The sequence below is a fragment of the Eretmochelys imbricata genome, chromosome 6, assembly GCF_965152235.1.
Source record: "Eretmochelys imbricata isolate rEreImb1 chromosome 6, rEreImb1.hap1, whole genome shotgun sequence".
NCBI classification, from domain to species: domain Eukaryota; kingdom Metazoa; phylum Chordata; order Testudines; family Cheloniidae; genus Eretmochelys; species Eretmochelys imbricata.
In genome coordinates, this window is record NC_135577.1 from 18,801,837 (window position 1) to 18,825,299 (window position 23,463).

At 45.9% G+C, this 23,463-nt stretch overlaps 1 protein-coding gene across 1 annotated transcript in view; it reads right to left on the reverse strand.

Moving 5' to 3' along the window:
* LOC144266499 (NACHT, LRR and PYD domains-containing protein 12-like) overlaps positions 1 to 23,463 on the reverse strand; it is a 171,717-nt gene that overhangs the window by 84,663 nt on the left and 63,591 nt on the right. The window contains exon 5 of the mRNA XM_077819933.1: positions 19,950 to 20,120. Within this exon, the coding sequence (XP_077676059.1) occupies positions 19,950 to 20,120 (171 nt within the window). The remainder of the gene's footprint in view (positions 1 to 19,949; positions 20,121 to 23,463) is intronic.

Sequence of the window (23,463 nt, forward strand, 5' to 3'; positions counted from 1 at the left end):
CTTTTCCCTTCAGCCGCCTCGTGTCTTTGCTCCGTAATCTGCTTGAACCCCCTTCTAAACTCAACCAGACTTTCCACCTGCATCTCCAATCCTCGGATCTTTTCTTCCATCAGCTCTATCAGACAGCACTTCATGCAGACAAAACTCTTTCCAGGTACCCCCTCCAGAATCATGTACATACCACAGCTTCCACATCCAGGTGTCTTCATTGTGTCCTCCACTGCTTGCGTCATTACCACTGCTGCCTCTGTATCTGTCATAGCCTTCCCACCTAAATCCTGTTAATCTGGGAAACACAAACCACACCAAAACACCACCATCCACAGCAAAAACAAACCCCAAACAAGCACCGCAATACAAACTCCCCTTTCAAACTCCCACTCAAACTCCCCTGTTTACAGCTCTGTTTGCTGGTTCCTGTGCCGCAGCTGTCTGTGGGTAAATCTTATTACCCTGTAAAATTACTTTCCATCCTGATTTTACAGAGGTGCTTCTTTTACTTATTTTCTTTATAATAAAGTTCTGTTTTTTTAAGAATCTGATTGGTTTTTAGTATCCTAAAAACCGAAAGGTCTGGTCTGTGCTCACCTTGTTTACCTATCTGGTTGGTAGATTATTCTCAAGCCTCCCCAGGAAAGGGAAATGAAGGGCCTTGGGGGAATATTTTGGGGAAACAGTAATTCCAAGTGGTCCTTTTCCTGAATCTTTGTCTAACTCACTTGGTGGTGGAAGCAGTACCCATCCAAGGACAAGGAAGGATTTGTGCCTTGGGGAAGTTTTTAACCTAAGCTGGTAGAAATAAGCTCAGGGGGTCTTTCATGCGGGTCCCCACATCTGTATCCCAGAGTTCAGAGTCGGGAGGGAACCCTGACATGGTGGCAGAGTGGTGGGATAATTTTGAACGAGAAGCACAAGCCTCAGGATATTAAAAGGACTTTTTTTTCTTTTGGCTGATCAAAAACCAGGGAGGTTTTTTTTAAAAAACGACACTTTATTTTCTTTTAGCTGAGAGCAGCTGGAGGTTTTTTTTTCTCTGCCTCGGGGCAGAGTAGTTAAGTCTTGCAAGGGAATTCACAAGCTGTATTTTTTTTTCTTTCTAGCTCTTGGTTTAGACTAGGCTAATGGCAGGGAGGCTAGGATGACAGAAAGTGATGTCTAAAAGAAACTAGATTTAGCTAGACTGGAAGCAAAAGAGAAAGAAAACGAACATACGAGATGGATGGAATTAAGTTAATTAGAAATTAACGAAGAGGGAAGCTGCCCACAAGAGAGCTGTGGAGGCAGAAACAGCCAGGGAGGAGGCTGCCCACAAGAGAGCTATGGAGGCCCAGAAGTATGCTCAGGAGGAGAGGGAAAGAGAGAGGAAGCATGACCTGGAGGTGATGAAGTTGAAATGACAAAAACCTTCAGCAGCTGGCTCCACTTCCCCAAAAATTCACAAATGGGAGCGACTATGTCCACAGTATGATGAATCCAATGATACTGATGAATATTTCATCACCTTTGAGAGACTGTGCACCCTCCATGCAATTCCTGAAGATCACAAGATGACCATATTGGTAGCAAAATTGACTGGAAGAGCTCTGGACATATTCAACAAGATGCCTATTGAGGATGCTTCTGACTATGGTAAATTTAAGGATTTGATTTTGAAACAATTTCAAATTACAACTGAAATGTACAGAGTAAAAATTAGAGCCCTTAAGAGAGGGGCTGGACTAAGTAACATGGCTTATGTAAGCCAGATGAAGGATCTGTTAGATAAATGGGTCAAAGACAGAGGTGTAACTAGCTTTGAAGGAATGTGTGATTTGGTTATCCAGGAGCAGTTCCTGACTATGACCAATGATGATGTCAAACAGTGTTTATGGGATAAGAAAATGGACTCAGCAGAAAGTCTTGCTTCTTATGTTGATCAATACAAACAGTCCAAGACCGTCAGAGAGGCGGGGCAAATCGGAACAAAACAGGTGGAGGTAGCAGAAAGGAATAACCCTGGTTGCAGTTTGGGCGGATACCAGATGGGATACCCCGAGACCACACCATACCACCCCAACTACAGCCCAAGGAAAACCCCAGATGACACCTTATCGTCCCACCACACCATTCTCCAGCAACCCACCTCGCCCCAGTGACCAGTCAGCTGGACGATATTTTAAATGTAACAAGCCGGGGCATGTAAAGGCCAACTGCCCCAAGAACCCCAATAGATTAGAGTTCATTGCACCAGGGTCACACCAAAGGTCCTCAGGCCCAGATGCCTCCCAGATACCCTCAGAGCGAAGGGAAACTGTGAGTGTGGGCAGGAAGAAAGTTATTGCATGGAGGGACACTGGAGCACAGGTGTCAGCTATCCACCAATCCTTAGTGGACCCCAAATTCATCAACCCAGAGGCACAAGTGACAATTCAACCCTTCAAGTCAACCTCTTTTGACTTGCCTACAGCCAAGTTGCCTGTCCAATACAAGGGCTAGTCCACAGGAATGTGGACTTTTGCAGTCTATGATGATTATCCCATTCCCATGCTGCTGGGGGAAGACTTGGCCCACCATGTGAAGCTAGCCAAGAGGGTGGGAATGGTTAAGCAAGGCTAAGCACCAGGCTAAGCAAGCCTTCACACCTAGCTCTGTTCCTGAGCCTTCGACAAGAGCCCAGTCTGTGTTACCAGAGACCCAGACTGAGGTGGTGGAACCGGAACCCAGGCCAGTGTCTGCGACACAGTCGAGGATCCAGTCCCAGAGACCCAGCCAGAGCCAGTCCCAGAACCGGAACTGGTGGAGCAACGAGCACCAGACCGATTGCCAGCACTGACTGAGTCCAGCACTTGCAACCCCGTCTACAACTCCAATGCCTGAGAGCACCACTGAGCCCGCACTGGCAACAGCAGTTAAACCTGTGCAAGAGGCTCAGCCGGAACCTGAAACACAACATAGTGCACCAGCGGAGAGCGGTTCACAGTCAACAGAAACAGCCCCATCACCTGCATCACTTCCAGAGGGACCAAGCCCGAGTCCACAATCCAATGCAAAAATTGGGGATTGGTCCTGCTTTGAGCAGGGGGTTGGACTAGATGACCTCCTGAGGTCTCCTCCAACCCTGATATACTATGATTCTAATGAGAACTGATGTCTCCAGCATGAAGGGAACAGTTCCAGGCTGAGCAGGAAGCAGATGAAAGCCTCCAGGGAGCTTGGACGGCAGCACAGAGCAACCCACCGCCTCCCAGCTCTTCTAACCAATCCCGGTTTGTTCTGGAAAGAGGACTTTTATAAAAGAAAACTCTTTCTGGTGGGCACCAGGAGGACTGACATTCTCAAAGACAGTTGGTAGTTCCAACTAAGTACCTAGTAAAGCTCTTGAGTTTAGCCCACAATCATCCTAGTGGCCATGCTGGGGTGAACAGAACCAAAGACCGTTTGGGGAAGTCCTTCCACTGGGAGGGAATGGGCAAGGACATTTCTACTTATGTTCGATCTTGTGAGGTGTGCCAAAGAGTGGGAAAACCCCAAGACCAAGTCAAAGCCCCTCTCCAGCCACTCCCCATAATTAAAGTTCCATTTCAGCTAGTAGCTGTGGATATTCTGGGTCCTTTCCTGAAAAAGACACCCAGAGGAAAGCAGTACATGCTGACTTTCATGGTTTTTGCCACCCGATGGCTAGAAGCAGTAGCTCTAAGCAACGCCAGGTCTAAAAGTGTCTGCCAGACACTAACAGACATTTTTGCCAGGGTAGGTTGGCCCTCTGACATCCTTATGGATTCGGGAACTAATTTCCTGGCAGGGACCATGAAAAGCCTTTGGGAAGCTCATGGGGTAAATCACTTGGTTGCCACCCCTTACTACCATCAAACAAATGGCATGGTGGAGAAGTTTAATGGAACTTTGGGGGCCATGATACGTAAATTCGTAAATGAGCACTCCAATGATTGGGACCTAGTGTTGCAGCAGTTGCTCTTTGCCTACAGGGCTGTACCACATCCCAGTTTAGGGTTTTCACCATTTGAATTTGTGTACGGCTGCGAGGTTAAGGGGCCATTACAGTTGGTGAAACAGCAATGGGAGGGGTTTACACCTTCTCTAGGAACTAACATTCTGGACTTTGTAACCAACCTACAAAACACCCTCCGAACCTCTTTAGCTCTTGCTAGAGAAAACCTAAAAGATGCTCAGGAAGAGCAAAAGGCCTGGTATGATAACCATGCCAGAGATCAATCCTTCAAAGTAGGGGACCAGGTCATGGTCTTGCAAGTGCTCTAGGCCCATAAGATGGAAGCGTCATGGGAAGGGCCATTCACAGTCCAAGAGCGCCTGGGAGCTGTTAACTATCTCATAGCATCCCCCACCTCAAACCTAAAGTGTACCATGTTAATTCTCCAAAGCCTTTTTATTCCAGAGAATTAAAGGTTTGTCAGTTTACAGCCCAGGGAGGAGATGATGCTGAGTGGCCTGAAGGTGTCTACTACGAAGGGAAAAGTGATGGTGGCGTGGAAGAGGTGAACCTCTCCATGACCCTTGGACATATGCAGCGACAGCAGATCAAGGAGCTGTGCACTAGCTTCGCACCGATGTTCTCAGCCACCCCAGGACGGACCGAATGGGCATACCACTCCATCGACACAGGTAATGCTCACCCAATTAGAGCCCAACCTTACCGGGTGGCTCCTCAAGCCAAAACTGCTATAGAATGGGAGATCCAGGACATACTACAAATGGGTGTAATCCTCCCCTCTAACAGTGCATGGGCATCTCCAGTGGTTCTAGGTCCCAAACCAGATGGGGAGATACACGTTTGTGTGGACTACCGTAAGCTAAATGCTGTAACTCGCCCAGACAACTATCCAGTGCCACGCACAGATGAGCTATTGGAGAAACTGGGACGTGCCCAGCTCATCTCTACCTGAGACTTAACCAAGGGGTACTGGCAAGTACCACTAGATGAATCTGCCAAGGAAAGGTCAGCCTTCACCACCCATGCCGGGCTGTATGAATTTAATGTGCTTCCTTTTGGGCTGCAAAATGCACCCGCCGCCTTCCAAAGATTTGTAGATGGTCTCCTAGCAGGATTGGGAGAATCTGCAGTCACTTACCTTGATGATGTGGCCATTTTTTCTGATTCATGGGCAGAACACCTGGAGCATCTACAAAAAGTCTTCGAGCGCATAAGGGAGGCAGGACTATCTGTTAAGGCGAAGAAGTGTCAAATAGGCCTAAACAGAGTGACTTACCTTGGACACCAGGTTGGTAAAGGAACTATCAACCCCCTACAGGCCAAAGTGAATGCTATCCAAAAGTGGCCTGTCCCAAAGTCAAAGAAACAGGTTCAATCCTTCTTAGGCTTGGCCGAATATTACAGGCGACATTACACTACAGCCAAATCGCTGCCCCACTGACAGATCTAACCAAAAAGAAAAGCCAAATGCAGTTCACTGGACTGAGGAGTGTCAGAAGACCTTTAACCACCTTAAAGCAACACTCATGTCTGACCCTGTGCTAAGGGCCCCAGACTTTGACAAACCGTTCCTAGTAACCACAGATGCATCCGAGCATGGTGTGGGAGCAGTTTTAATGCAGGAAGGACTGGATCAAGAATTCCATCCTGTAGTGTTTCTCAGCAAAAAACTGTCTGAGAGGGAAAGCCACTGGTCAATCAACGAAAAGGAATGTTACGCCATTGTGTACGCGCTAGAAAAGCTACACCCATATGTTTGGGACGGCATTTCCAGCTAAAAACTGACTATGCTGCGCTGAAGTGGCTTCATACCATCAAGAACAATAACAAAAAACTTCTTCAGTGGAGTTAGCTCTCCAAGATTTTGATTTCGACATACAACACATTTCAGGAGCTTCCAACAAAGTGGCTGATGCACTCTCCCATGAAAGTTTCCCAGAATCAACTGGTTAAAATCATCCTTGAAATGTGGAAATTATTGTTAGTTTTTATATAATCAGTAGTATATTTAGAGATGCATGTGTCTTATTCATTCTGTTTTCTCCTAGAGCTCCAGGAAGAAATCACAGCCAGTGTGGAGCAGGCTGTCCAACACCACCTGTGATTTGGGGGGCATATCATAAACATACAGCTAAGGGTAGCATAAAATCCCACCTTTACCTGTAAAGGGTTAATCAGTTCCATTAACCTAGTTGTCACCTGACCAGAAGGACCAACTGGGAAAGAAGATACTTTCAAATCTGGGGAGGGGAGGCTTTGTTTTGTGCTCTGTGGGGGCTCTCTCCGAGACAAAGAGAGAGAGAGACCAAGCAAGTAATCCAGCTCCTACTGAAATGATACATCTAACATTACAGAAATAGTAAGTAATAGCAAGGAAATGTGTTAGATCATCTTTTGTTTTAGCCTGTGAATTTCCCTTATGCTAAGAGGGAGGTTTGTTCTGTTTTTGTAACTTTGAAGCTGAACCTAGAGGGGAATCCTCTGTTTTAAATCTTTTTATTACCCTGTAAAATTACCTTCCATCCTGATTTTAAAGTGATGCTTCTTTTACTTTTTTTTTTATAATAAAGTTCTGGTTTTTTAAGAATCTGATTAGTTTTTAGTGTCCTAAAAACCCAAGGGTCTGGTCTGTGCTCACCTTGTTTACCTATCTGGTTGGTAGATTATTCTCAAGCCTCCGCAGGGAGGGGGGTGAAGGGGCTTAGGGGAATATTTTGCGGAAACAGTAACTCCAAGTGATCCTTTTCCTGAATCTTTGTCTACCTCACTTGGTGGTGGCAGCAGTACCCATCCAAGAACAAGGGAGGATTTGTGCCTTGGGGAAGTTTTTAACTAAGCTGGTAGAAATAAGCTTAGGGGGTCTTTCATGCGGGTCTCCACATCTGTACCCCAGAGTTCAGAGTGGGGAGGGAACCCTGACAGGCACTCTGATTATTAAGTAGCTCTGCCTTAAAAACCTTAACCATAGAAAAGAGATGATATCCATTTTAAAAAAGGCACATTTCTGGAACCGAGAAACACAAGAATGAGCACAGCTCCCTCACAAGACAGTCTGGTTGTGCAGTTAAAGCCCTGGATGAGAACTTGGGAGATCTGTGTTCAGTTACTGGCTCTACCATACACTACCTGAGTGACCTCGGGAAAGTCATTCCATCTTTCTGAGTGTCTATTTTTCATCTGAAAAATGGGAATTGTAATATTCCTTCCCCTTCCCTTTGTCTGTCCTGGAATGAGATGGTCACACAGCATAAAGGGCTGTCTCCTCTTCAAGGAACTCAGTCCAACACCAAACTCCCAAGCAGAAACCTGCCTCCAGAATAGACTATAATCAGAGCACAAGGCAGACAGCAAAGTCTCTGGCTGCTTGCACAGTTCCCTCCTTCCCAAAACTGCATCTCCACCAAATCTTGCAAAACCCAATAAAACTAACACAATACATGTCACCCCAAGACTAAAACCTTGCTTACGTGATAAAAAAGAACTTGGAAGACTATAACAGAACTGCCTGGTGACACCTTCCAATACAACAAGTCCAGTGCCCAACACACTGAGGCCTTTATAGTGGCTGGGGTACTTAAGCAATACTGTAATACACTAATAATTAAATGACAAAAATCTTGTTTATTTCAGAGTTAAGGTTGCCCAGTGATAGCTCATGCCCTTCTCACACTTCAGAAAACCAGGAAATACAGAGTGAAGGTAAACACCCACACAACCTTAACTCTGCCCGCTGGAGCTGTCAATAGTCACTGGGAATTAAGTGCATCCCCTACAGATGCATTCACTATGTTAGGTGTAACTGTACTGAATGGTTCAGGAATAAGTTGAAGCAGCTTGGAAGAACTGTGATTGTGATATGAGGAGATCTATGGATTAGCTTGAGGAGTGTCATCATAGAGCTGTGACCCTGATATGAGGGGATCTGCGTCTGAGTCTCCTCTGTGTGTATTCTCAAAAGAAAGAGGATGTGAACCACGAGGTTCCAGTCTGCATCATTTCAGTAGAGAATTGTGGAGGTTGTGTCAGGAGCAGGGCACTGGGTGCTATGGCAATTGTCAGTGGTGAGGTGGGATATGAGAGCAGTCTGTGGTAGGGGAAAGTATAGGTTGAGGTAGTAACCTGTGTGCAAGTCTGAAGGGATTGTAAAGGGTATGAAGGGGTTGTTAAATTTTACAAGTGTGGCATTCTCTCCGGGGAGTAGGCTCAGTGTTTGAGTGTAGATCAAGGGCAGGTAGCACCTGTCCATCACAATGAAAAGGCAGAGTGCAAATGTGTGTGTTATGGGCATTCTAAGACATCACTCAGAGAGGACAGAGTTAAGGTTGTGTGGGCATTTACCTTAAGTTTTTCTCAGACATTTACAGTTCATTCTCAAATTTCTACTCAAGGTGGGTTTCACACCTCGAAGTTGAAGGGTCAGAGGGGTGGTAAGTGGCCCATGCATCTCAATGAGATGTTGTCAGCTGAAAGAGAATAACCTATGGGGATGAAGACAGCCTGAAAAAATAGCTCTGTCTCAGGCATGTGTTCTTAGTGCATGCTCTGAGCATGACCTGTTATAAGCTAGAGGGCAGGGCTTCCCCAGATCCTGGCTCACATGTGGGATAGGGAAACAGGCTCAGACACCCACAACAGGCAAGCCCCCTGGCACCCGCCTCATTTGAGGGGGGAATGGATGAGGGTCAGACTCCCATAGATGGGCACCGACTCCCAGAGCCAAGCACACATGGAGAGGTGGGGGACAGGGAGCGGGGCTCAGATACCACCACAGGGACAGTGACTTCCAGATTACATGGAGGGGTTAGAGAGAGGGGCTCAGATACCCCAGAAAGGCAATCCTCCTTCAGAACCTGGCTCACATGAGGGGGCAGTGATGGGGGTCACACCCCATAGATGGTCGGGAGCCCCCTAGAGCCTCACACTTACACAGGAGCATGGAGAAGAGTTCAGACACCACCAGGGGGACAAGGAACCCCAAGTCACATAAGGAATAGGAAGAGGGGCTCAGACCCCCCTGGAAAAGCAACCCCCCCCCCCGAACCTGGTTCACATGAGGGGAGCAAGGAGGGGGGAGGTCATGACCCTGTACATAGATTGGGGGAAACCCAGATTGTGGCACACACAAACCAATGTGGCACACACATTCCCCTGTGCCCCTAGACCCCCATTATCTGAGCCTTAACCCTCTTCCCACCTACTCTTTCACCCCAATCACCCTCCTCTCCAAGCGAGCATTTGCTTGTGTGGCTTTTTTTCACACAATAGTTTCAGCACCTTCTGCATTTTCTGCCATACTCAGATTCTGTTCCCCCAAAATTAAAATCCCCCTGTAATAGATGTAGATTGGAGCAATATGCCTGCTTCTTTTACCTCAGATTTCTGCCCCTGATTGGATTTGGACTCTCAGTGCCAGGGGTGGTACTCAGATGCAATTACCATAACACATCCACAGAGCCACCCAGGTCCTGTGATAGGTGGTTTTCCAGACAGTAGACTCTGTTTCTGCACATGACAGTAGCTGAGGCGCATCATTTGGACCATCCAACTGCTGGGCCACAAATCATGATTAAAGGAGAAGCATATGGAGGTTCTCTTGACCAAATCAATGCTGTATCTGGTCATGAACACTGAGATGCAGGGAGCCCATTAACTGGTAACGTGGGCCTAAAATTGTGGAAGAGTTTTTGTACAAGCACAAATTTGGTCGCTCAATGGCCAGAGCTTTTGGCTTCCAGTCAGAGTTGGTGAAACAAGATCCATCATGCAAATATTTTATAATGTAAGCTAAAAAAAACCCTTCACACAAACTTAAATCTTTGTTTTTAATCTTGACTTCTGTCAGGGTAAATCCCCCCACTCTGAACTCTAGGATACAGATGTGGGGACCCACATGAAAGACCCCCTAAGCTTATATTCTACCAGCTTAGGTTAAAACTTCTCCAAGGCAAAATTCCCCCTCTTGTCCTTGGACTGGTATTGCTGCCAACACCAAGGGATTTACACAAAAATTCAGGGAAGGGTCACTTGGAATCCCTATCCTCCCATATATCCCCCAAGGCTCCTTTACCCCCATTCCTGGAGAGGCTTGAGAATAAAATACCAACCAGTTGCTTCAGCAATGTGAGCACAACCAGACTCTTTGTCTTCAGGACACTGAAATCAATCAGGTTCTTAAAAGAAGAACTTTTATTATAAAGAAAAAAAGTAAAAGAATCACACCTGAAAAATCAGGATGAAAGGTAACTTTTACAGGGTAATAAAAAGATTTAAAACACAGAGGATTCCCCTCTGGGGTCAGCTTCACAGTTACAAAAACAGGAATGAAATACTTCTCTAGCATAGGGAAATTCACAAGCCAAAACAAGAGATAACCAAACACATTTCCTTGCCCTACTCACAGTTCCTGTGGTTTTAGATGGATTATTCCAGGTATGGTTTTAGGAGATAGTGTGCCTGCTGGCATTTCCCTCTGTCCAGAGAGAGAACAACCCACAGAACAACAAAACAAATCCTTCCCCCCCCAGATTTGAAATTATCTTCTTTCCTCATTGGTCCTTCTGGTCAGGTGCCAACTTGGTCATCTGAACTGCTTAACCCCTTACAGGTAAGGCAATCCAGTACAGCTGCCAAGGAGGGATTTTATGCTACAGAATGGGCTGGCATACATAAAGGTTGCTATCCTTCCCCCTATATTCATGACATGCCCCTCAAATCACAGACGGTGCTGGACAGCCTGTTTCACACTGGCTCTGATTTCTTCCTGGAGCTCTAGGAGAAAATAGAGTTAATAAGATAATTATAACCTTTAATTTTACTACCAATTACATGAAGACTAGACAGTATTTTCCACATTTCAAGGGCTAAAATGACTTAGAATACAGGGACATTTTTACCCAGCTGATTCTGGGCAACTTTCATGGGAGAGTGCATCAGCCACTTTGTTAGAAGCTCCTGAAATGTGTTGAATTTCAAAATCAAAATCTTGAAGAGCTAAACTCCACTGAAGAAGTTTCTTGTTATTTTCCTTGATGGTATGAAGCCACTTCAGTGCAGCATGGTCGGTCTGCAGGTGGAAACACCATCCCCAAACGTATGGGCGTACCTTCTCCAGAGCATACACAATGCCATAACATTCCTTCTAGCAACCTGATTAGGAAACTACTGAATAACTGCATCCAGCTTCACCTGTCCATTGCAATATCCAGTTGGGTTTAGGCCTAGACAGAGATGGCTTTGATGAGGCCGAGAATGCTTTGTTCCCAGCTCTCACATCCTTGGTCCTGGGCTTTGTGAATGGCAGTGTCCCAGAGGAGCCCAGCAATCGCAGCAGTTCACAGATCAAAATTTGGTCCTTCATGTTACTGGAGTTAGAGCCGTATTATTATTATTATTATTTGTATTACAGTAGCAGAACTCACCTTTATCCTCATTGCTCCATTCCTCCATTGGACCACAGTGCTGTATAACTTTAGGAATCTGGCCTGGAGTCTGGCGTCTATGATGCGCTGGTTAGTAGGTTCCCAGTTGATGAGTGATTTTTCTGCACAATCTGTTATAATGAGAATTACTCCCTCTGAGTGCTTGTTGTCACTACGCCCTGAATAAATCAGATATTTCTTCTCTTGCCTGAAGCACTTCTTATCCACATCTCTCAATCTGCTCTCACCGATGCCCAGGATTTCAAGTCTATACTTGTCCATAACTCTCATGATCTGCAAGATCGTTGATGTGTGAAACATTGTTCTCACATACCAGTAACCAGCCCTGAAGCGTTTTCTTGCTTTCAGCATCCAACTTTTCAGGGACTTGGCTTCCAGAGACTGGCTTTCATCAGGAGCCTTCCTGAAGCACAAAGGGGAAGCAGTGTTCATTTTTACCGGAATGGTAGCCTGGTTCTGTTTCTACAACTGGTGAGGTGTTTTTACAAGACGACGTGTTTAGCCTTGCACTCGACCCTCCCCGCTTTATCTGGGCTTGGGACTGAAAGACACAAGCACAAGATGCAGCAATGCAGAAGTGTATTAGTAACACAAACACCAGTCTAGGATAGGTAGACAGCAAATGCCAGGAAGACCGAGACTTAGCTAATGATATTACGCTATTGAGCAACAGCCCCAAAAATTTACAAAGTCAGACAACTTGGGAAAAATAGCAGGCTAAGCAGGGCTCAGAGGTAATTATGCTAAAGCAAATATCCTTGAACCCCAGAGGTCAAGCAGTAACAGCACATTAGAATTCAAAAATATCAGACAAATTGTTCTACTTTCTTATCTCAGAAGCACCACATTGACCATCAGATAGCTCCAGAAGGAAGTGACATCAAGTACAGGAAAGTATCAGAGGGGTTGCTGTCTTAGTCTCTAGCCACAAAAACAATGAGGAGTCCCGGTGGCACTTTAAAGACTAACAGATTTTTTTTGGCATTAGTTTTTGTGGGTAAAAAATCCACTTCTTCAGATGCATGGAGTGAAAATTACATATATGGGCATAAATATACTGGCACATGAAGAGAAGGGAGTTACCTTACAGGTGGAGAACCAGTGTTGACAAGGCCAGTTCAGTCAGGGTGGATGAGGTCCACTCCCAATAACTGGTGAAGAGGTGTCAATACCAAGAGAGGGAAAATTGCTTTTGTAGTGAGTAAGCCACTCCCAGTCCGTATTCAAGCCCAAATTAATGGTGTTAAGTTTCTGAATGAATTGTGGCTCTTCACTTTCTCTTTGAAGTCTGTTTTTGAAGTTTTTTTGTTGAAGGATGGCTACTTTTAAATCTGTTATTGAATGTCTAGGGAGATTGAAGTGTTCTCCTACTGGCTTTTGTATGTTACCATTCCTGATGTCTGATTTGTGTCCATTTATTCTTTTATGTAGGTACTGTCCAGTTTGGCCAATGTACATGGCAGAGGGGCATTGCTGGCACATGATGGCTTATATCACATTAGTAGATGTGTAGGTGAATGAGCCCTGATGGTGTGGCTGATGTGTTTGGGTCCTACGCTGGTGTCACTAGAGTAGATATGGGGACAGAGTAGGCAACGAGGTTTGTTACAGGGATTGGTTCCTGGGTTAGTGTTTCTGTGGTGTGGTGTGCAGTTGCTGGTGAGTATTTGCTTCAGGTTGGGGGGCTGTCTGTAAGCGAGGACTGGCCTGCCTCCCAAGGTCTGTGAGAATGAGGGATCATTTTCCAGGATAGGTTGTAGATCGTAGATGATGCTCTGGAGAAGTTTTAGAAGTACAGCTGGGGCTGTAGGTGATGGCTAGTGGCATTCTGTTATTTTCCTTGTTGGGCCTGTCCTGTAGTAGGTGACTTCTGGGTACCCGTCTCGCTCTGTCAATCTGTTTCCTCACTTCCCCAGGTGGGTATTGTAGTTTTAGGAATGCTTGATAAAGATCTTGTAGGTATTTGTCACCGTCTGAGGGTTTGGAGCAAATGCGGTTGTATAGGAATAGTATAGGAAAGGCATTTACTAAACTCAGCAATGTATGGAAACCAAAGATATTCAGCACCAGAATAAAACTGAGAATCTTCAAACATAATCTCAGTGTCAACATAAGGCTGCTAGAGCTTGAGAGCTACGAAGCTTTACTCAGAAAACTAGATGCCTTCGAAAATAAGTGCCTGCAAAAGATTCTTGGCATTGGTTGGAAAGACGTCATCATCAACAAAAAGATCTGAGAAATCACCAACGAGCAGCTCATTTCCAACACAATCTGAGGGCACACTGAACTGTACACCAGATACCAACACAGACTCCCACATGAAGTCATCAAGTGGAAATCAAATTCTGTGAGAAAACAAGGGTGCCCAAGAGAAACCTTGAGCAGAAGCCTTAGCAGGGAGGGCAGAATAGTCCATCTCAACACCTTAGAGCAAATGGAAGCAGCAGCAGATGACAGAGGGGAATGGAAGAGACTGGTTTACACCCTGTGTGCCAACATTGGCATGGGAATGATGTAATCACATAATGTAGTAGTGCCTGGGGCTCACCCAAGAACATGGCCTCATTGTGCTAGGAGCTGTACAGAGTAGTAACTAGTCCCTCTCCTGAAGAGTTTATGATGTAATTAGACAAGACAGACAAAAGGGAGGGGACAGGGACAGAACACACAAGCAGAATGAACAGTGCAATAGTGACCTTTTGTTTGTTATTTTGTTGTGGGGGGAAGGTGGGTGAATCTTTGCATTTGGGTTTTCCATAATTCTTTGGGTGGGAGTTGCTAGGTGGGGATTATCTAAATGAAAAGAGATAGGAATGGAAGGGGACAAAGAAGGGAGGGAGGAAAGAGGGGAGCATGGAAAGAGGCTGAGGTGCACTGACCATGAGGGGAGGGGAAAGGACAGATTTGCAAGAAACAGCCAATCAGCACAAGGAAGAGAATGTCGAGAGTGACAACTTGTAGCAGGTAGACAAATTACATCAGTGTCCATCAGGCTGTTTCTCTGTCTGCTCTTACTGGCTGGGAGTCAACTCTGGTCCTTGGCTTGGTTCTGGAGTTTCATGGAGGTTTAAGACCATGGCATTAAATTGGCAACAGAAACTGACTGGCAGCTAATGGAGGGATTGGAGCACTGACCTGATATGGTCATAGTGACATAAACCACAGAAGAGGTGGAGAGTTCCTTTCAATCAGCTGGAACATACGCAGTGTTAGATTGAGTCTTAGGTGCAGTGAATTACAGTGATCCAGTCTGGAGATGAGAAATAGATGGAACTGTTTGGCTAAGTCCTTGTCTGGGCGGAAAGTGTGAAATTTCTGAGCAAACTGGTGATTCCTATTCAAACTCTGTCACAGGTTTTACCTCTACATAACACCTGTGAGGTGAGGGTGGGCACCTCTCTCATCCCTAAGCTCCCTTTCTGGCTGGAGATGTCACTATAGCACTGGTTTGGAGTGCAGGGTGAGGTCTCCGGCAGTCAGTCTTTGGGAGGTGTCTTCTCCTCCTTTAAGACATGGCCACAGTCCAAGACAGAAAAAAGCAAAGAAAATAATCCTGCAACCCACAAAATAGTCTGGGCTCACCCCACTGTCCCTCGCAAGGTAAAAGATAAATAGTCTCTGAGAAGAGGACTGGGTTCCTAACACCCTGCGTGTCAGAGGCCAAGGATGAGCACCTGGGCTCTAATGAAAAGCAAAGCAGAGTAAAGATGGTTCCTCTGTCTCTCCAGAGGGTTCAGGCAGCAGAATCTCTTCTGCAGGTTCCCTGCCAACCTGCACTGGGCTGTGATCCTCTCTTTCAAGGAGCCACCCCTCTCCAGGTGCAATAGGTCTCACAGGTGTGCCAGGTTGGGGGTGAATGTGCCCTGATGAGTTCTTTAACCCCTTTCTGACTGGAGAGTGCCACCCCTCAAGACGGAAGTCAGGATCCCCCGATCCAATCCTGATTTCCCCAGCAGTCCCAGTCAGGGCTGACTCAGCCCTCTGGAGCCCCATGGTGGAACATGCTCGGTGAAGAAGAGAGCTTTGGAGATTCTAGCTGTAAATCTGAAATAAGTCTCCACTGAGCATCGAGACTGAGATTTTTCAAATGCTTATAACTTTGAAAATTGGGGCAGATTTTCACAGGAACAGAAATAGGCACATCCCTGTCAGAAATGCTTCCCCTGCCAAATTTTAAATTCCTGCACCAAAGCATGGGGATGATAGAGCTTCTCACTGCAAAGTTCACTAGAATTACTTGGGGGAAAGGAGCGTGTTTTCCTAGCCTATGGATGAAAATGGATGAACCATTTAGGCTGAAATTTCACAAAAATATCCAACTTGAAGCAGACACCCAGCATGGAAAATTTAAGTCAAAATGGTTAAGGTTAGCAAAGTTATAAGCAACAGAAAACAAGGTCTACTCATGGAAGTGTCAGGCTACCATAACAGGAGGTAGTACTTCCAGCTTCACTTCAAATATGTGTACTCTACAAGGCAAAAGATAGCTTTTGACATTAGCAAATATAAAACCAACTGAAGGCACGATACATCCATTGTACATCCCAGTACAGGTTGGGTAGTGCCTTCGTAGCTCTTACAGTGTAGTATTCAAAAGAAAGAGAATGATACATGATGATACAAGAAGAAAAGTTAAGAAAGCTGACTGGTGAATTCTAGCCCTGGGTGACATATTCAGTGCCTTCTAATTTGGAAATAACCATGCTGTGCTATCTTGGGTGCATATTTTTGAAGCACAACTTGTGTGTAAGGTGAATGTGCTGAGACATTAGTTGGTTCCCAGAAGGAGTGTATGTATGCCTCCTTTTCGTATTGTACTGCTTTGTCCCCTATTAATAAACTCACCTAAGCTTGGTTATTTGGTCTCTTAAATACTTTTAATATTGAACCACAAGTGTTGCCAAGCAATGGCTAGACCTCAGTGAATAGTGTTAGACTGACACGAATCATGCTCCTGGGTGGGGAGGTAAGTACCACATTCAGGTGGCAGCAGTTCCTTTTTTAAGCAACAGTGGCTGATGTGAGCCCCTCTCTCTGATGCTCCACCAAGTCAATTGGTTTCCCATTCCCTTCCAGACTAAATTCAAAGTCCTCGTACTAATTGTCAAGACCCTAAATAGGGTATGAGAACTCCACATTGCAACTTGCATCAGTGTAACTGAACTGGTAGCTGCAATAATGCAGTGCATCCACACTAGCAGTTCTATCTTGGGTGCACACAATGTACTTCTCAAGCTTCCTTCCCCACTCTGAACTCTAGGGCACAGATGTGGGGACCTGCATGAAAGACCCCCTAAGCTTATTCTTACCAGCTTAGGTTAAAAACTTCCCCAAGGTACAAACTTTGCCTTATCCTTGAACCATATGCTGCCACCACCAAGCGTTTTAAACAAAGTACAGGGAAAGAGCCCACTTGGAGACGTCTTCCCCCAAAATATCCCCCCAAGTCCTACACCCCCTTTCCTGGGGAAGGCTTGATAAGAATCCTCACCAATTTGTACAGGTGAACACAGACCCAAACCCTTGGATCTTAAGAACAATGAAAAAGCAATCAGATTCTTAAAAGAAGAATTTTAATTAAAGAAAAGGTAAAAGAATCACCTCTGTAAAATCAGGATGGTAACTACCTTACAGGGTAATCAGATTCAAAACATAGAGAATCCCTCTAGGCAAAACCTTAAGTTACAAAAAGACACAAAAACAGGAATATACATTCCATTCAGCCATTAAGCAAAAGGAAATCTAACGCATTTCTGGCTAGATTACTTACTAACTTAACAGGAGTTGTGAGTCTGCATTCCTGATCTGTTCCCGGCAAAAAGCATCACACAGACACACCAAACCCTTTGTTCCCCCCACCTCCAGATTTGAAAGAATCTTGTCCCCCCATTGGCCATTTTGGGTCAGGTGCCAGTGGGGTCACCTTAGCTTCTTAACCCTTTACAGGTGAAAGGGTTTCGTCTCTGGCCAGGAAGGGTTTTATAGCACTGTATACAGAAAGATGGTTACCCTTCCCTTTATATTTATGACAGTACTACATTCACTAGGAGTGCACTCTACATGTTGCAGGGCCTCGGGGTTGTTGCACCTATCCTGCATTTCCTTGCGCTGCTTCCTGGAGCAGGTGCATAATGTCTACAGCTTATAGTTTTTGTGTACATGTAGTCACTCTTTTTGGTTTGCTGCGCCTGCTTTAAATGGTTGTGACCTGCACAAGGAGCTGCAAATGTGTTGTGAGCAGCAACACCCTCACACTTATAGATGCCATGACAGAGGGTCAGCAGCTTCTACTGCCACTCCCACCACCCCAAAACATGTGCTGAGCCTGAAGGCCCAGAGTGGATCATGAAGAGCACCAGCAGCTTTGGGGGTTGGTGGTCAGGGCGGTGAGGAGTTGGATTTAATTTGCTTTTAATTCATTTCTTCAATCATGTTTATAGCTAAACTCAGTTTCTCTCTATCCAGTGTTTTCTTTTAGGAGCTAGAGATGAGAGTGCTCTGGGCCCAAAGGAAGGATATTCCTGAGGGTCCTCCATGCAGCCCAGAGAATGCTCACCAAAGTTCTTCCCCACCTTCTATAGTGGACTTCCTTGGGGCTGGAAGGATGGGACCAATCAGTGGGTGATGGAGAACCATAGAAAAGAGGATTTAGTTGGGGTGGAGGAATGCAGAGGGTAAGGTTCATCCGGGTGTTAATTTGTTAATTCATTACCATGCCCTGTGTTCTCTTTAGCACATCTCAGGAGAGTGGAAATTGCTGCAGATGCTGTCAACAGGCAGCCATTATGCATTGTGGGGTGTCTGTGCTCATGCATGTAAATCAGGGGTTAGTCAGCACGGCCATGTTGTAGCATTTTATATTTTTGCACAAGAATTCCCAATGCAGCAAATAATTTTTTTAAGTTGACATGTGGTTGAAGTACTAATGCTATAACATTGTATTTCTCATTCATTGTGTCTTTGTAAATCTGAGGGGTGGGTGTTTGGGGCCAGGCCAAGCAGAGACCAACTAGTCTCCCCTCACCTACTCTGGGGCTGGCAGGCAGCAGGAATACGAGTGGCACAGCTTGCTGAAAAATGGAAACAATTCTCTTTGGAATATTTTGTTTAGTACTTCATCCATTTTTCAACCAAAATTATGAATTTTTGCAACTAACTCCAGTGAGCAGCTTGGCAGGTGACAGAATGAGCTTCATGGAGTTTAAGGCCACAAGAGACCATTAGCTCATCTAGTCTGCCCTCCTGCACATCACAGGCCATTACATTTCCCCTAAAGTTCCCTGTGTTGAGCCCAGTGATTCTGAATTATCAAAATGCTCATGGAAGGATGGGCAGGGGCAGTGTGGAACACCACTGGGAGAAGACTCGTTGCACGACTGCAACTGTTTTGCAAGTGTTTGTGCTAAAACAGTGCAGAGGGACGTGGTGGTGGAAAATATGTGATTGTATTTCCTCTGAGCAGGTTAAGCACCAGAGGTGATGGGATCCCTTGGGCACGGCTGTACGCACGTTTGTGTGTGGCTGTGCAGTGTTAGAGGTATGGTGCGGAGTTGTGTTATTGCTATTTGCCAAGGCCAATGGCCTGTAGCAGACATAGTCTCAACTGTGCTCCACAGGGGCAATCCCCCTGGAGATGCCCAGGTTCACACTCAAGGGCATTGGAGCAGAGTGTTCTCAACAGCTAGAACTGAGCGTTGGCCTGCTAAACCCAGGGTTGTGAGTTCAATCCTTGAGGGGGCCATTAAGGGATCTGGGGCAAAAATTGGGGATTGGTCCTGCTTTGAGCAGGGGGTTGGACTAGATGACCTCCTGAGGTCCCTTCCAACCCTGATATTCTATGATTCTATGGAACTCAGCTGTAGAACTGCTTCTGAGAGAGGAAAAGACTGAGCCCTGGCCTGGTCATGGTCCGAGCAAAATCCAAGATCACCTCTTCGCTAAAACCCTTGCCAGGAACAACACCAGGGTCAGCATGAATTGGAGGTGGTGTAATAAGAGAAAGGAAAATTGGGTTGGTGTGACAGAGCGGCCTTGGCAAAGGGTCTGCTGTTCTTTGCAAACAGCTCTCACCTAAGACCGGACAAACTCAGTAGAACAAACACATCTTACAGGATATTTATTCATCAAGTATAACATGTAACGTATCTACAGAACACTGTGTTGTCTACCCTTGCCACATCCCATAACAGTCAATGGAAAACCACTAAAGACCATGGCAAATGATCAAAACCACTTGGAGGTGAAAACATCACAGCAGGCCGGGGATCACCCTGGCTATGAATATAACAAATGATGGTTTTCAGTATAACAGAGTGTAGGCAAAGGCACTCTATATTTACTAAGGAAAGTCTCTGAGGAGCTCTGGGAGCTGTCCTGAATATTTGGATCCTGGTTTTTACCCAGCTACTACTAGGGTAACGAGGTGACTCTCAGTCCCCGAGAAACATCAGAGTGGAACAGAGAGAAAAAAAAATCTTCTCCCCTCCACCATCTCTCACTGCGTCAAGCACTTTACACAGAGGACACCTGTAAATACACAGAGGAGGCCAAATGTTACTTACTCCAATTTCTGCAGTTTGCAGTTCGGGTGTTTCAGTCCCTCACACAGCAGTCGCACTCCGGCATCTCCCAGTTTATTACCAGCCAGGTTGAGCACTGTCAGACTCTGGCTGGTTCTGAGAACAGCAGCGAGATCCCCACAGCAAGCGCCTGTGAGACGACATTTCCACAAGCTGCAGGAGAGAGGAACACAGAGAAGGGGGATCACAGTGTGAACAGGGCTCGTCACAGCTGTTCTGACAGGCGGCCCCGCCCACCAGCCTCCCTGTCCCTGACCAATCCACATGCTACACCAACTCTCCCAACCCCCACCCTATTGCAATGAGAAACCAGTGTTGGGTGCGACTTCCTGCCTAAGCCCCACCCCTTGCACTTGACTCTTGACCAATCAGGACTGTGAATGACCCAGACACCCCAATCCTTAAATCTCTGCCATTGACCAATAAGGATTAAGGTTTGGGGTAAAACTTCCTCACTAAGCACCGCCCCTCACCCTTTCCACTGACCAACCAGAATTTAAGGGACAGCCATCTGGCTACCCTAAGTCCCACCTACCCAGCTCTCAGCCAATCAGACTGGACTTGGCACTGATCAGCCCCGGGATGGTGCGACCCAATCAGAGCAGCCCCATCGCTACAGGGAGGCTGTAAGGGGAGCCCCCCCCCCCAGGCAGCTGGGCCAGGCTCAGAGCAGGAGGAGCTGGGAGATCCTGACCCTCTGCGCCCCCGGCACTAGCTCTGCTGCTGCCCTGCAGGACACAGACGTCTCCTGTCTCTGCCCCCAACTCTGACCCTCAGGTCTGGGGAGGGGAGGCAGCTGTGACCAAGGCCCAGCACCAGCAGCGTCACACCCACCTTCCACTGAGACCCGGGAGCAAAGGCTGGGGGGATTGGAAGACAAAGAGGAGACCAGCCCCACAACCAGGGGGATCCCCAAAGTTTGGGGAAGAAGAGACCCTGAGAGGAGGGCGACCATGTGACCCTGTTGCCAGGGTCTGTTCCAGAAACACTGGTGGAGTTATTGCAACAGAAATTTTCCGCTGGATTCTGCATCTCTCCCCGCAGAGTCTGGGCTCCTGGTGGAGCTGCCAGCCAGCAGAGTGTGCAACTATGGCAGCAGCCTGGTTTTGACCATGTGCATCTCAATGGCCAGCCCCCAGTATGGCTGTCATATTCTACCACTCCGCCATCAAACCCTCCCTCCAGGGCTCAGAGGGAACCCTCTGCACCCCCAACAGCTGCCAAATCTTGCACACATGTAGAGACACCCCACTCATCGCATCTGTCACCTGCACAGCCTCCTCCATCACTACAGTTGCCTTCAAAATATGGTCGCTTCGCCAAATGAGGAGGAAAGTCCTAATGTTTGAGAGAGAAAAGGAACCCTGAATTTGTATTAGGGAGAGAAGCCCCCAATCCCTGGGGTCCCCCAAGTTCTGTCATGGTTGGTAGAGCCCCTGAGATATTTTGGAGAGAGGAAGAGAGGTGCCCCAATGCGATGAGAGAATCTATGTTTGTGTTGAAGAGAGGAAGAAATAAATTCATGGGTGTATGTGGGAAAATACACAGATAAACCCTAGACAGGGGAGGTAGGGAGAGGGTGTTCTCAATGAATCAACAGAGAAGAGCTCCACAAAATGTAAAGGTAAGAAAGGAGGGAAGACAAACAAGAAGTTGAGGAGAAAAAGGACCCAAAGTGGGGAGAAGACACATGATGGTAAAGAAGGACCCAACTGGGATAAAAAAGGAAAGACACCCCCCATATGAGGAGTGGTGTTGGGGGTAAGCTTTGGGAAGGACGTAGCTGTGCCAACAGTAATAGAGTTTGTTCTTTGCCCTGGGTGCTGATCAGAGTCCATTCTGGAGGCAGAGTTTCTCTTTGGGAATTTGGTGCTGGGCTCAGATCTCTGGAAGAGGAGCCTCTGCTGTTGACCCTCTCATTCCAAAACAGGTGAATAAATGTAAATATGTCAAGTTTCACTTAGAGTTTACCCAGACTCCCTGTCACCGATTTCTCCTCTGATCTGCAATGTGCTGGACACCTGCCACCACTTGGCTGAGGGTAATGCTGGTGTCAGAACAGGACACTGGTGCGAGAAGAAGGAGCAACACTACACACAGACAGACCCTGCCCTGAGGTCCTACAATCTAAACAGACCAGACAGGTGAATGGTAGGGTAAGGAAATATTATTATTGTCATTTTTCAAATGGAGAATTGAGATCCATAAGAGATTGAATGACTTGCCCAAGGTCACACAGAGTGTCTTGAGTTCAATCCAGCAATTTAATGACACGACCATCCTTTCTCTTGCATAGAGCTGTGCTTAGCCCCTCATGTTTCTCAGTATCAGAAGGGCCCCCATATTTTTTAACCAACATGACCTATTTTTTTTTCTTTTTCCCCCTCATGATTGAGGATCTTAAGGAAGAGCTACCTACCAATCAGGTATTGAACATTAGGGCCTGAGCTACTGATGAGGCTTCTCACCATGATACCTATTGTGATTTGCTAAAGTGTGTTGGAAGAATTCAAAAAGATCTAACTACTGACCAGACCAGACCCAAGCAAACATTTGAAGAGCTGTTGGTGGGGAAAACAAAAATTCAAAATGGGTTCCCTGGAAGTGAGGAAACTCTAGTGTGTGTGAGTGTGGGGGCAGGGAGAGGGAAGGCTGGACTGACTCAGATGTTTTTGAAATGTCAGGTGCCATTTGCAGTGTTTTAGAAATCTGCCATACATTTAAGGGCAAAATTGTGTTCTATCAAAATTACAAGAGCACTCATTGTTTTCATCTGGAATTCTGTACTAGGATGGTTTGCTAATATGTCATATTGTGATGTACTGTAAAGAGATGGGGAATACATCAAAACCACATGACCCCAAAATAGATTTGATTATTTCCCAGCAGATGCATACACAATCCAAATGCAACATCACTCAGTGGGAGACAGGAATGTTCACAAAGGCATTAGCAGCTCCATGATTAAGTTTACATGCAGATTTACACTTGAAGCAGGACTAAAACCCCTTATTTTTACTAGATTACCAGCCCAGACCCATTCTGGGCACTAAGGGGTAACCCATGAGCTAGAAAAATTTCATTGCTGTCATGTTAGGCACATATTTGGCAGTAATCACCAGGGTGGACGTAGATGTGGGAAGTGGCGTGTTTTTTCTCTAATGATTAAACATTATTGATTATCCAATCTGAGAAAAATTTGAAAATCACAAAAATGGCAACAACTCAAATAAAGAGTTTAATTTTCACCAAAAGTGGCAGAAACCTTCTAAATATGATTGATAATGCAGCTACTTACTCAAAATAGTCATGTTTTTGAAAGTTTGGGAAATACTTAGACCCAGGTGATATACTGTATGCATTTTCCAATACTTTTTTCTGTTCGTTAAAGCAAAAGTCTGTAATCATACTACATTGTGAGCTTGTACCATGAAATACAAAAGTCTGTAATCATACAAGAATATGAGCTTGTACCATGAAATGCAAAAAAAACAAA